This window comes from Pseudochaenichthys georgianus, chromosome 13 (assembly GCF_902827115.2).
Source record: "Pseudochaenichthys georgianus chromosome 13, fPseGeo1.2, whole genome shotgun sequence".
Taxonomy (NCBI): Eukaryota; Metazoa; Chordata; class Actinopteri; order Perciformes; family Channichthyidae; genus Pseudochaenichthys; species Pseudochaenichthys georgianus.
Window position 1 is genome coordinate 37,122,699 of NC_047515.1, and position 15,312 is coordinate 37,138,010.

General features: G+C 42.0%; 1 protein-coding gene across 1 annotated transcript in view; it reads left to right on the forward strand.

Annotated features, from left to right (window-relative positions):
* The first annotated feature begins 10,607 nt into the window (after positions 1-10,607).
* The window catches only part of kcnab1a (potassium voltage-gated channel subfamily A regulatory beta subunit 1a), a 101,884-nt gene continuing 97,179 nt past the window's right edge, over positions 10,608-15,312 (forward strand). The window contains exon 1 of the mRNA XM_034097079.2: positions 10,608-11,401. Within this exon, the coding sequence (XP_033952970.1) occupies positions 11,190-11,401 (212 nt within the window). The 5' untranslated portion in view covers positions 10,608-11,189. The remainder of the gene's footprint in view (positions 11,402-15,312) is intronic.

The window sequence follows — 15,312 nt, forward strand, 5'->3', positions numbered from 1 at the left end:
GACTAATGAAACATGATACGGTCCCTCTTCCTTTGTCTTTCTGCCCTTCGACCTGTGACCTCAGATAGGGCTGGTAGCATTTGAAGATTCTCTGTGTATACGTGGGTTTCATGATACGTTTACATTTCCCTCTGAAACAACAGGCTGAATTGTCCTTTTGCTCTTCAAAAAGCCTTTTATGTAATTATGTTTTCACCTCAAACACACATAGTTGTGTAATTTCTTTTTTTAAACGTTTTTCATTACTTTTTAAAACAATATGTAATAGTCACAGTTAGAATTTATCTGGTGAGGAGAAGTTAAATAGTTTCCTGTGAACGAGGTAAAGCAGTCTCATTTTGTATTCTGTCAGGAATAACTTAGATAATTTGGAGCAATAGACTGTTGATGTTGGTGTTTAGGGAAATCATTATTTTTGCACTTTAAGCTGTTTTTTGGAAAGCAGATTATTCCCAGCCTCGCCAGGGGTCTAAAACAGTCTTATGTATTTTGGCCTTGAGTACTGGATGGGATTTAAACACTGTTTGTGCACACCCAATGTGAGAATGAGAGCATCATTCATTTGAGCAAAACAACATGCTTTTGGCAGTAAATATTATTAGATTAGATATAAAAAGGAGAAGTTAAGGGGATGTTGTTTGGACGAGGTGGATGCCTAAATCGGCAATAATTACACTCATGGAGACAGCTTTGTTTCCGGTTTCAGGGAGATTGTTACGGCCCGTCTACACTACAGCGTCGACAGCGTCGACAGCTTAGAAAGCTCCAATCTGCCCATTCACTTTCAATGGGGTGACGTCACGTCACTTTTTCGCCGAACTGAATTGTGGGTAGCAGAGCGGTCCGTCTCAGGCGTCTCAGGCGACAGAAGTTGAACAATGTTCAACTTCTGTCGCCTGAGATGCCGGAGTAGCCAGCGCCAGCCAATCAAATCCCGTTTCCCAAAATCTGACAGCTGAAGCCGTAGCCAATCAAACCGCGTCTAAGCTGGGAGAGATATCCCGCCGTTCATTTCTATATTTCAAAAAAAGTCGGAGGAGAAACTAACTATCGCCGTAGCGAATCACCCGGTTTGGTATGACCAGACCCTCTTCACCTACCGGGATACAAACCGGAGGAACCAGGCATGGAGGGAGGTGGCAGAGACAGTGGGTGAAACTGGTAGGTTTTCGCCTGTTTGGGGAGTTTATATATATATTGCTCGCATAAAATCCCCGGGGGTTTTTGCTTTGTATGTCGGGGGCGGGAGATTCATGTGATTGGTTGTTGGCCGTGTTGCTTGAATAAAATCCCCAAGCTCCAGACACGCCCAGCTCCAAGCTATTTTTGAAGCTGTAGTGTGGACGCTCCGTTATTGTTGTTTTTTAAACCGTGATCATGATATAGTGCCCAATTACATTACCTAGTTGAATACTCGATTCTGATTGGTCTATTTGGACATTCCAGAGGTTGTTATTTTTCGCTAACAGACCATTGCTAAGGAGAGTAGAACGTTGATAAGGAGGAACGAGGGACTTTGTGCACTCATATCAATCCGCAGAAAGAAGTCCGGTCAATTTAATGTCAGCTGTGGACAAAACGTTTTTGAATATTTTTTTATTTGTGAAGATCAAAATTCATGATGGCTAAATTGTCCCCAGAAAGGAAAAGAAAAAGAGAACAAGTGAAAGAAAGAGGTGGAAAGACAGAGAGCTGGACAGTCAGAGAAATCAACAGAAGACAGACAGGAAGTAAACACTAACAGTAATACAGTGGGTGTTTCTCAATGTCGAGGAAGGCTGCTCCAGAGCCACTATTTCACGTCGAGTGCCGCCGAAGGACTGTTCCAATGTCCAGCATACTTGGAATTCTACCGAGGCCGGCGTACTTCGTGAGAAATTTCGAGGCTGCACATGTGTAAACTCTGCAGTCTTAAAATCCCCACAATGCTTTGCGCACGGACCAATTTCCAAATCTTTAGTGGAAATCGCGCTCCATTTAAGGCGGGGCCTCGCATATGACGCACACGTGCACACCTGTTGGCCTATTCCACAATTCTTCGTTTTCCGAGGCTAGGAAGGATTCTTGCCTCGCTTCTGAAGCAAGTGACTCGGAAGACATGTGCTACCAAGCAAGCGTCCTCGACATTGAGAAACACCCAGTATAGGCTCTTAACAATATTTGTACCTAATTACGTACGGCTTCTTTAAACTATTAACGTAATGAAATATAAATTCTTCACCTGGAGAAGCTTTCTAGAGCTCCGACTCTCCATGGGTTGGTTGCTCTGAAAGTTTTAAGATGTTGAAAAAACTGCTTGCAACCCCAACAAGGGTCATGTTGTTTTTACCAGAGTTGAAAACCAAGTCTCTTCTTGTCTTGTTTTGCTGATTGCACAGTTTTGGTTTGTCAGATTGGCTCCTCAGCATCAAACCTCACTGTTAAGACCCCGCACTACAGCTGCCACAACTGATTCAGTGTTAGGCAGAGGGAACACTCAGTCCTTCGAGGAGCTAACAGTCATAAGGAGAGCTGACGTGCAGAGGCACAGACGACGGCTTGACAGTATGTTCTGTACTCACTGTGTGTATATGTTGTGAGCTACAGTACACAGTTATCATTGGTGACATTTTCTTATGGAATGATGTTCCTAAAGCTGGCTTCAATGATGTTATGTTTCCATTCTTTCACACACAGTGACGCCACGAGCTACCCACAATGCAACACGCACCATATATATATATATAAATACGCCATTTTCCTGGAGGTGCAAATATCCTGGAAGTGCAAATATAAACAGCTAGCTAACGTAGCCAGGCAGAGCGCACTAGGTTTTTTTTCTGAATTAACGACCGAAGAAATCGCTGCATGTCTTCGGATTACTTCTCTGGACTTGAGGGGTGTGCTCTCGGTCGTTACCAGCGTAAACTAGAGCTGTGTGGGTTGTCCGATTGCCCTACAGACTGCCTGCAGATGTATGGAAAACGACCCTCGAAAGTGGCCTCCGTCCATTTTGGCTGCATCTACGTCTATCTTCTGGAATCACCAGGTGAATACCCCACTTGTCACAATAATATTATCATGCCATTGCATATATGTGGTATTTTAGAGTTGACTAGATATTGATTAAGGCAATAGACTATGATATTCAGTACAGGAAGCTTAGCAACACCTAGACGGTGTACGGCTGCCTGCTTGCACCTCGCGTAAAACGGCGGATACCGGAAGTACGGTGTCGCCCTCGGCCCAATACGCGTATGTGTGTGTGAAAGAATGGAGAGAGCTGTGCCGGCAGATTTTGCAGAAGCGTTACCCTCGGAGTCGAGCACCGTTCAAAGTTGTCGCATAACGCTGCTCTAAGTTCAAAATGATTTCAACTTTGACCAGGATTGCATCAGATGACAGCTGTGCTAAGCGGCACACTAGCATGAAAGCTAACCATATAAACAAAACCTAACTAGTTGTTTTCACCGCGATGCTCTGGACCCAATCTTGCAGTGAGCAAAGAGCAAATCCCATATCATGTAAATGTTTTAAATGTATAGTTCTGTATTGATTGTAGCAATTGCGGTGGCGGCGGCCCGCGGTGAGTGTGTGAAGCGTTCGACAATACATTTTTTACGTTTTAAAAGCACCATCCAGGCACTCGGAGTGCACCAAATTGCCCTACTTTGCATTGTAGCACACAGTTAATCAATCAAAAATAGCATATGTAATAACAGAAGTACGCAAATCGAGACACAGCAGAAGTCTACCTTGTAAAAATCTAACTGTATTATATTTAAAACAAAAACTAATAATACATTTCAAAGCAGTGAAAGAAATAAAGTCATATTACATTTGTTTTTGGATGAGTAGGAAAGGCCCATTACCTGTCTCACATTACTTCATATATTTGTTCAGCACAAGCAGCACTACAACATGCAATTTGTCACCTTTTGTATTTTAATATGCAATATATGCATGTATGTTTACATCATAGAAAATATCTTCAAAGAGAATCCCGTTAGCCCTGGTTTGAATATGACCCTTGGCTTTTGCTGCATGGTGTCCCCTCTCTCCCCCATCCTGTTTACCTTCATCTACTACATGATAAAGGGAAAAAGCCCTACAAATGTCACACTTTTTACAAACAAACAGACATACACACAGAGTGGGGCATCGCGTGGGGATTACAATATGTAGTGTGTGTGGGCTTTTTGCTGATGAAGCTCATGACCCAGAATGAAGTAGAAAACAAAAACACACACACAGGTGCAGAAGTAGGGCAGAGTCGTTACCCATTAAGAGTTATGATGGTGTCCTCGCTTGCTTCTTTTGGGGACGGTTGCAGGGAAAATAAAAACAAAACATAGATGATATCAGAATGATTATGAAAGGGGCATCAGATACTGTATGTATAACCTGAATTCATACTAATAGGGGCATAATTATCATAATGGCATGAAACAAATCTTTATCAGGATGACTGCTGCATTAGTTTGAGTTTTACGTGGCAGAGCCGGAAACCCCAAGATGTAAAGAATCAAGTATTCACACCGCTAAGCTAAAGGCAGCTAATGGTTGGTATAAGGAGGTTTAGTAGATTATTGATAGCAACCGCTGTTTTCAAATTCACCAGTGTTCACTGACTCGGACTTAGTTTCATTAACTAGAGTTTATAGCTGCACACATCCTTCACACACTTAGCATTATATGGTAATTATATGTCGTGGGACCAGTGATTCACAGCAGAGGAAGACCGACAGGAAGTCAACACTAACAGGAACACAATATGGGCTCTGACAGTGTGTAAAGACTGGTTAATGGAAAATACCTGCATCAAGGCACACACTATTGTAAGAAATGTGACAACACACACATTTCATCCTGCAGCTTCTGACACTGATGGATGGAGACTGATGTGTTGCTCCAGGACAGTAACACACTTTGCAACCACAGCCCTTTTTCACTCGGCACGTTTCATCTCCTCATTAGAGGAAAGATGATTTAACCCGGCTTCAATTCCATGTGGTTGGGAATCTGCTGTTCCCCTGAGGAGTGGGACGCAGTCAGTCTCGAGTGAGCTGCTCGAGTACAGCTTTTATTTTAGGTTTGAAATTGATTTGAGACTTTGTACATCTTGGCAATAAAGGGGGAAAGGTTGGACAGGAGGGCTTGAGATTATATGAAGAGTTCATTTCTAGAGGACTGAAATTGTTTTTCTAAACAACACTGTACTGTATATTGCATTACAAACAATCGGATGTCCTGTACGTTCTTGTTAAAGTCTCTGTTTTTGTTGAGTGGTTTATAGAGGGGCATAGATGAAAGCTGATTAGAAGGCTCATTGCAAGATGGAGCCGTTGTGCTGTTAATTAAATAGATGAAATACAGCAGTGGAAAAACACACTGCTGTTCAGTCACAGTTAGATGTAATGAATTGCCTCAACAGGCAGTTCGGCCTCGGTTAGTCTCTGTACTCCACAAGACTCATTGAGCGACTCCAGAGCGACAAGGTCATTTAGCAGCAGCAGCCATTTGTATTGAGGTTTGTAACGTGGTTGAATCTATCGTATGACCTCAAACTATTATATTCTAATCATTCAAAACAGATGTGCATGTGACTCACATTGTGTGAAGCGATGAAAATACGTATTTTCCATGTAATGTATGTATATTTATTTGCTTGGCTCTGTGCCTCCCAGAACCAGATGTGATAAAACAGGTGCTAGTGTTGCAGTGTCAATATCCTCTTCCATTCAAATGTTTTAAATGATGTGTTGATGTTAGACAATTATGAGCTGTTACAGTAAAAGCATCTGCTGACAATGTAGATACCCAACACAAACTATTTCAATGTTTTGTCCAGAAATATGGTTTGATTATCCCGTCAAAACAGTTTCATGTACAAACACGACACTCCTGACATTTAAACCACATGTACACACACACACACACACACACACACACACACACACACACACACACACACACACACACACACACACACACACACACACACACACACACACACACACACACACACACACACACACACACACACACACACACACACACACACACACACACACACACACACACACACACACACACACACACACACACACACACACACACACACACACACACACACACACACACACACACACACACACACACACACACACCCTGCAGCATAATGCTCCATTTACCTCCACTTGACACCCCTTATATAAAAACTGTAAAGCACCCAACATTAACATCTTACTCTGCACACACACACACACACACACACACACACACACACACACACACACACACACACACACACACACACACACACACACACACACACACACACACACACACACACACACACACACACACACACACCACACACACACACACACACACACACACACACACACACACACACACACACACACACACACACACACACACACACACACACACACACACACACACACACACACACACACACACACACACACACACACACACACACACACACACACACACACACGTATGCTTTTATCAGCATCACAGCAGCATTAAGTCTCTCTCCTCAGCTCTTACTGCTTTCACTGTTTTCCTTTCTCTTGATTTCAATCTCTGCACACCTCCCCCATCTCCCCCATCCTCCTCTCGTTGCTTTGATTTGTAGCTGCCTGTGGGGGTTATTTTTACAGTGTGTGAGGGGATTAAGGGAAACAAATGACTTTAATGTCAGCAAATATGTGTTTTTTACTTGCACGTACTGTAGCTGCTGCATAATGATGATCTATGTATGTGTTCAAAATCAGGCTCTGGAAGTAATGGATTACATGTAATGGGATCACGTAATCAGGATAAAGGTGACTGTATTCCCTTACATAAAAAAGATTATACCAGGTTTCATTTCTAAAAAATAATTACTTTTATATTGTGATTCTCAGATTAAGTTACCGATTACATATTTTTGTAACTAGTAGTCATTTTAACCCTGGTTCAAATACAGAAACATGCACAGAATAAGACCAATTAAATGTACCTTTCCCAGTAGACATGCTGGTATTGTTTCTTCTGGACTGTTCCAGAAAATTGAAAGACACATACTGGAGGGAAACAAAGAATACCATTGTTAGTTCGGAACAAAGTGACATCACTATGGAACACTCAGGCAACAAATGTTACGTGTTAAACAGTTGACCAATCACAACAGAGCCAGCCAGCTAACCAATCAGAGCAGACTGGGCTCTGATTTCAGACAGAGGGTGAAAAGAGGTGCTGCAGCACAGGCAGTATGAGAAAAAAAAATAGCTTTTTGAACATTGAAGGAAGCAAACATGTCACAGTAGAGACACTAAATACAAATATGAACCTGACAATTACCAGAAGATGTTCTCTTTGAAGCCATTGCATTTTAAAGCAAAGAGCCAAAAGGTTTCTTATCTTTTCAGGATTTAACAGCTGAAGGACATGGAGCCAAAACCCATTTGTTACTTGTGTACTGTTCCAGAAAATCAAACATTGTGAGAATGGTGTGTCAAACGCAGAGGGAATATAGGAGTGGATGGATGATATTAGAAAGGATGAAACCTTCAAATATAGTTGACAGGTGAGACAAGTAGTGGGAGCTACAGAGAGAGATAGTGGCAGTGACTGAGTGAAAGAGAGAGAGAGAGTGTGTGTTGCGCTATGTGCCTCTCAGATCCCTGAAGGTGCGCTGTCGGCTAAAGTATCTGCACTGCTGAGAAAATAAAAAATAAAAACAGGAAATATCAAAACAAGACAAGAGCATCCAAATATCGGGAAAGAGAACAAATACCGGAGAGCGAGGGAGACTCAGAAGAGAAGAGGGGAGAGGGGTGAGACAAGGGGGGTGAAACTGGGGCACATGCACATTAGTGACACGTTTATACCAACCCGGTATCATGGCAAGACGTGAACATGTGACGATTTACCATGCTGGGAGACGTGAAGATGTCACGATTTCGTCCCTTCAAACGTGACAGTTACACAGTATTGTTAACATGGCCCAAATACCCGGAAATGCCAAGCAAATGCTACCACGACGGTCGGTTGTTATTGTCAATATTAATATAATAATGATTTATTTTTTTATTGTCACACTCGATTTCACCGATTTTTCTTGTTGCCCCAGCTGGTCGACACGTCTTTTAGCAGAAACACTGTAGTTGTGTATAATATGATATGTCAATAAACCTTAGAACATCTTGAAATCTTGAAAGGGATGTGCAAAATAGTCATTATATACAGTCTTTAATTAACTATTAGTAGAGAACAACGAGTAATGAATATACTTTATACAGGGATCCTATTCATATCTAATAATACAAATAATAAAATTCAATAACATGCTTTAACCACTAGGTGTCCCTTTATATCAGCTGTGCACCTTTATGGTGTAAATACAGCCTATCTACCAATTGGATCAAATATAAAAGTCAGCCGAATTAGTGTTGATACTGCAAGGAGACGTATTATGTAAAAATAAATCTAAGATGTTGTTTAATTGCTGATACATTTATGATCCACGTCACGTTTTCAGTTCCTCATGTTTGTCTAGAAGTCTTCTCATCAGGGCTCTATAAATACAGAACTACGGCAGATATGTAATATTTAATGCAGCCGAACCGTGTATCCAGCGTGCATTGCGGCTAAACCATCCAATCACCGAGCTGGGGATCTTGCCTACATCTGTTTCCGGTATTGTTAATGATGGATGTATTTTGTTATACACACATTCCTTCACATTTAAATTTAAATGTACATTAAAGAAATCGTGAGGCCTTCTAAAATGTTTTTAAATATAACTACGGTTCTAGTTGAAGAGTTTGTAAATGAACATGAAGCCAAGTTGTTGCCTGGCAACCAGGGGCGGCGGGTGCTGTAGGCTAGGGAAGGCTTCCCAAATATTTGTGTCACTGCATCCCGGTAAAATACAAATATAATGTATAATGTCTGTGACTTTGACATTAGCGCTGCTCGCCACCTGTGCCCTGTACTACGAAGCCAGTTCAACAGACCCCGGATATGTTTGAGTAACAAACAAACGAACAACAACAAACTAACAAACGAGATCTCGCTAAGCGGTCCTACGACGCTGGTTATCAACTCGGTAAATCAAGCCAGGGTTTCTCTCTCCAGCTGAGAGCGCGTTCACGTGAAAGGGGCGGGGTTAGCTATATTTGACCAATCACAAACAGGGACAAGTGTACCGACAGCGCAGCGCCATACTTCATTAATGAAAAGTAAACTAATATTAGACAAATATGAGCTATAAACATCCATGACTTAAACATATAATCCAGGATACAAGCCACCTGCAAGGTGAATACAGAACAACTGGTTCAAAAATAACTAGGCCTACCGAGTGTTTGAAAGCGTATAGTTTTATGATATCACTGCCCCATCTAAGACACGAGTGGATCTGACTTTAATTACATTTGAGTTGAGTGTTTCGTCAACATAATGTGTTGCTTAAAATAATACTTCTGCATCCAGTCTGTGACACTGTGAGTGTTGCACGGCCAGATGAGGCTGGAGAAGCTGACTCAGATAAGGAAATATATGATATATTATGATATTATCTGATCGATGATCTGATTGATGATGTAATATGAATGATAAGTGCGACACGTCGGCGTCTTCTCTGCATACGGCAGTTTAAACTGTATTTCCTTTATCCTGTATATGACTTGAGAGATTTAAACTCCGCACACTGAGTTGATCTCTTTTCTATAGACGCCGGAGGCGGGCAGCGTCAGGTAAAAAAAGTTATTTAGCCTTCCCAAACCTGAGCCTCACACGCCGCCTATGCTGGCAACGCAATCGCACAACGTCACGTCCGTTAATTCCACAACCGCACACATGGATTAACATCGATTTAATACATTAATGTAGCCTTTGTTTCTGCTAAAAGACGTGTCGACCAGCTGGGGCAACAAGAAAATCGGTGAAATCGAGTGTGACTATTAAAAAATAAATCATTATTATATTAATATTGACAATAACAACCGACCGTCGTGGTACAGCATTTGCTTGGCGTTTCCGGGTATTTGGGCCATGTTAACAATACCGTGTAACTGTCACGTTGGGACGAAATCGTGACATCTTCACGTCTCCCAGCATGGTAAATCGTCACATGTTCACGTCTTGCTGTGATACCGGGTTGCCTTACACAGCAGACAGAAGAGGAAGAAACTGAAGAAGAGGAGATGAGATGAAGAAACTGAAGAGGAGGAGAGGAGATGAAGTGACAAGACGCCAAAAAAGTGCTGATTGCAGGTGCAAGACCTGAGCGTGACTCCTCTCCTTGCTTCCTCTCTGACTTGTCTCCTTATCCCTTTTCTGACCCTGTCTCCTCCTCCCTCACTCCCCCCTCTCTCTCGTTTGCTATCCTCTCCTCCCTCTCCTCCCACAGAGCATGCAGGGAGAGCCTGGGTTGCCTCTCTCTATCTCTCTCCCTCCCTCTCTCTCTCTCTCTCTCCCTCCCTCCCTCTCTCCCTCCCTCCCTCTCTCTCTCTCTCTCTCTCTCTCTCTCTCTCTCTCGCTCTCTCTCTCTCTCTCTCTCTCTCTCTCTCTCGCTGCATCCCTCTGCTCTCCCCAGCTGCTCCGTTTGTGATTCTGCAGCTGAGAAAAAAATCCCCCGAGCTCTGCACCAGCGAACAGGACACAGGAGCCGCGAAAGCGAAATAAATTGGGGGATTCCTCAAAGAACAGAGGAGTCTTTTGTTCTTCTCGTGCTTTTGATGGTTGATCTGTTCAACTGCCTACATCTCCTCTACAAGGAAAGTCTTTAAATGAGAGGACAGAGAAATATTTTGCAGCTTTAGAACAAAGTGATGCAAATGGAGAGACTGCTTCTGGAAGCGAGGAACTAAAGACTTAATCGATCTTCAAGAAATAACTGCAAACTGCCGAACGTTAACACTGACTTTGAAGAGGACGAGACGCTGAATCAAGACATAAAAACAAAGACCTCCACCACCAGACTTTTCCTTCTCTCCTTCTGTGTCATTTTCACTTTTCCTTCCTTTTACTCAAAGACCTCCACCACCTGACTTTTTCTCCTCTCCTGTGCCATTAATACTTTACCTTTTTACACAAAGACCTCCACCACCAGACTTCATCTCCCCTCCTCCGTGGTCCTATTTGTACTTCCTTCGTCTCGGGCTCTGCTCCCCCCCGACTGAAGCTCAGCCATGCAGGTGTCCATCGCCTGCACGGACCACAACCTGAAGAGGGGGAATGGAGGAGACCACGGCAAGCAGAGCACCACCAGCCCCAACGTGGTGAACCAAGCCCGGGCCAAGTTCCGCACCGTGGCCATCATCGCCCGCAGCTTCGGATCCTTCGCCCCCCGCCACATCTCTCTCAAGGAGTCCACGGGGAAACACACGGGCATGAAGTACAGGTGTGTGTGTCAAAGTGAGGAGTGTGTGCTTAGTTGTAGGTTTCTTGAAAAGACAGTTTGTTTTTCCTGCACATGTTTGTTTGGCTGCCATGCTTCTCGTGTTTCTTTCTATACTTCCACTCCAGCACAGCTGCTGCGCCGTCATGATTATTTAATTACGATGCTCAATATTTAATTATACAGTATAGTTGAGTTGCTTACACTTGTGATTTGCAACCATAGGGTGTGCAACTTAATGCTTTTGTTGTGCACTTTTTTGGAATCTTTCAAAGACGGACACTCCCGCTAGAAAGACGCTTTTATCATAGTATCATTGTTTAATGAAACATTTATCAGAAACCATCCATTTTTACATGTTTTAATCATATTGCGAAGCTCTTCTTATGCTAAATCCAGAGGAATGTGTTATGTAGTGCTTTAACTCGTGTTGTCGCAACTTTTTACAGTTTAGGATTAATATAGTATAACAAATGATAACCCACTTCTCTGGTAAGCCTTCTTAACCAACGGAAATACAAATATATTCATTTTTCTTTTTTAAATCAATGGTCAATAGACCTAATTGACACTGAATAAAAAAAAAAGTCTAAATAATATAAACCACAGATGCTTTACATTTGAATAAAACAACAGCAAGCCTTTCCATTACAAGAACGTAGCATTGAATCATCCATGTGATTTTTGTTGCAATCAGATATTTCTGGTATTAAAACATTTAGTCAAATTTGGCCCCAGGAAAATGTGAAGGTTGTCGGATCTATCAACGCAGGTGGAAATTAGATGCCTCGATCAGAAAGCCGAGTGCAGAAAGCCGAGTGCAGAAAGCCACAGAATGTTTTTGATCCCCACTTGCGAGCCTTTTGTTGCCGTCATATTGTGGAATTTCATAAAGCCACTCTCGCCAGCACCATCTGAAGCACCTTCTGCCGAGCCTGCAGTATGTTGAGCGTGCGCTACACATTGCAAATCTGATCCTCAGTCTCAGCAACTCATGCAGAAGCTGCTCATTTACTCTGGGAGTCGAAAGCAAACCTGTCTGGGCTTCTGTAGAAAATGCTGTCTGCAACAATGTACTGACAGTTCCTACAGGTCTGTTCTGTCTATCAATGTCTCCTCTCTCCTTCCTTCCTACAGTTAATTTACACTTCTCACATATCTGTATGCCACATATGTCACAGTAGAGGTATACTGTAGAAACATGATCCTGAAAATGAGCGGAAAAAGTCTTCTTTAAGATTTGTTTCGATGCTTTAAAGGGCCCATGTCATGCTTTTCCGGTTATTGCCCGTCCCCTTGTGTGTTATGAAGGTTTGTATGCATGTAAACGGTCTGCAGAGTCACAAACCCTCAAAGTACACCCTGTAGCGAGTACAACTCTAACAAAACGCCTCGTTGGAGATTTCTCATTTTCCAATGTTTTCTTCCTGGGTATCGCTACGTAGGGATACCCGGTAGCCACGCCCAGAGCTATGGCCGCACCCTCTTCCAGCCTTTCACGAAAAACAAAGCTTTCCAAACCTTTCAGCGATTCATGCCGGATATGTACAGCGTATACGGGCACTGAAGAACGATGCTCAGCGGATCACTGTGAAATCAGTGTGTGTGTGTGTGTGTGTGTGTGTGTGTGTGTGTGTGAAGACATCTTGTGTGTACATAGAGACAATATAGTTGCTGCTCTTCTGTATTTGATGGTGTTATTCTGCAGTGTGAATAAGGGGAATTAGACCCATCAGACCTCCATCTCACAACAGTTTATTTTAGGTCTTGCATATGTTCTGCTGACTGCTCTGATGAAAGGAGGCTGCTTTTCACACTCGTGTTAAAATAGGTTAACGATGCATAATTTTGTTGCGAGACAAATACAATTTTCATCCACAATAAAAATATTTAATTTAAAAAGATGACTTTTGATTTTTAACCTGGATAAAAATTAATATGTGCATTAACCTCTCTTAAATATAACCTTTGGTAGATGTCTCAGGGGTTTCAGTGTTGGTAATCTGGTGTTGTTTAGTTAAGTGTGTTTATAAGAGTATGGGCTAACTGTATCTCGACTTACTGCTGTGTGTGTTTGAACGAAATCATAAACTTGTCTACTTTATTGTTTAACAACGAAGCTAAGGACCCTAAAGTAAACTGTTATAAATGATTCAAACATGTGATGTTTTGTCCAGTATTACAAATGACATCTTAACACCTGGCTAGCATTACCATAACACCGTTCATGGCTGATCGAAAGCTGTAAATCTTAGGTAACATATCGCCTGGCCTCTGAAGGAGTCTAGACAATATGTCACGTCAGTGTGCTGTGATGCAGGTTGACCAGTAATGAGATCTGCAGGCCGGCTGGCACGGTGCCACGTCGCTCTGCGCTGGAAAGCCCAGGGTGGCAGGGGCAGAAAGTACAAACATGCCAGGATCAAATATGAAATGAACACAGCGACACCTGGCATGTGAAACTGAGCTGAAAGCAAATCATCCATTGGACTAAAACCACCAGACTCAGGGACACTTTAATTCCACAGGCCATAAGACTGTTAAACACCTGAACTAAGAACATCCATAACATTCACCCGTTTGCAACTTACAAATTATTTATCACTTGTACTTCTATTCTATTTTATTGTATTTACTTACACTATTTTATCTGTTTTACTGTGTTGCACTGTTGGAGGAGCCTGTGACCTAAGATGTTCATCGACATAACTACACTGTAGCTCTGTACGAATGACAATAAAAGCCTTAAATCTTGAATCCCGCGAGCAACACATGGATACAGTTCTGTAGATCTATAGAAATCACATAAAGCCAGCAATATGTGGTGAAGACTCAGATAGTGAGAGTTTTCTCCTCAGAGTTGTGTCCAACAGATTGGGTTTGTTTCTTTAGAAGCTCTCAGGTCAAAAAGAAACATGCCAGAAGCCTGAATAATATGTTGTTTAACTGTCCGTCAGCTGAGTGCCAGGATGTTGCTGACATGTTAGTTTGGGAACTTTGGCCCGTGGGAATTTTCTCTGCAACTCATGTCAGTAAAAGAAAAATCCAAATGCCTTCGGTTAATGAAATAAGGCGATTAAAAACATGTTGTATCAGTTCTCGTGAACAAGAGATGCTCCAAAGTTGAGCAAAATATCCTGTTCCTGATTTGACCAATGATTTGATGAATAGTAAACAATGCCGTTAGGTGCTTGTGCGTAAGTCTTACATGTGTTTAATTGATGGTTGTTCAGGGGTTCCTTTACTATTAATGCCATTTTGTTCACGGCTTATCCAGGATTTAGGAGTAAGAAGAGTGTTATGCAGCGACTGACAGTCACATCCAGTGTTATTGTGTGGTGTTAGTCATATGCTTCATACGCAGAAATGTGTGGGCAGAGATAATTACATTACATTACATTAGATAAGAGTCATTTGAAAGACATTCAGATAATGTTTCCGGAAAATATATGTAGAGGACGCCATATTCATCGCAAGAGTTAATCTTATCAGAAGCTGCACTTTAGTTGAGTCGGCTAGTTCTGATGCTGTTTGCGTTATGTAATAAACTGTTACATATGGTAATACTAAGTTATAATTTAATAAAAGGAGGAGAGGGAAAAGTACAAAAAGCATAATAGGGACTCTTTAAGTTAAGTAAAAGTACCATTACTACAGTGCGAAAATACTCTGTTACATGTAAAACTATAGTATTCAATATCTTACCTAAGAGAAAGTACTAAAGTATTGGCATCAAAGTACCATAAGTGAAAGTACTCGTTATGTCTACCTTGTCAGAATCACATGTATGAAATGACTGGATTCTGATTATTGATGCGTGAATGTGTTCATCACAGCTGGTAAAAGTGGAGTTAATTTGAATGACTTTGTCTACTGCTGCTGGATATCTTAAAGGTCCCATGTCATGGCCATTT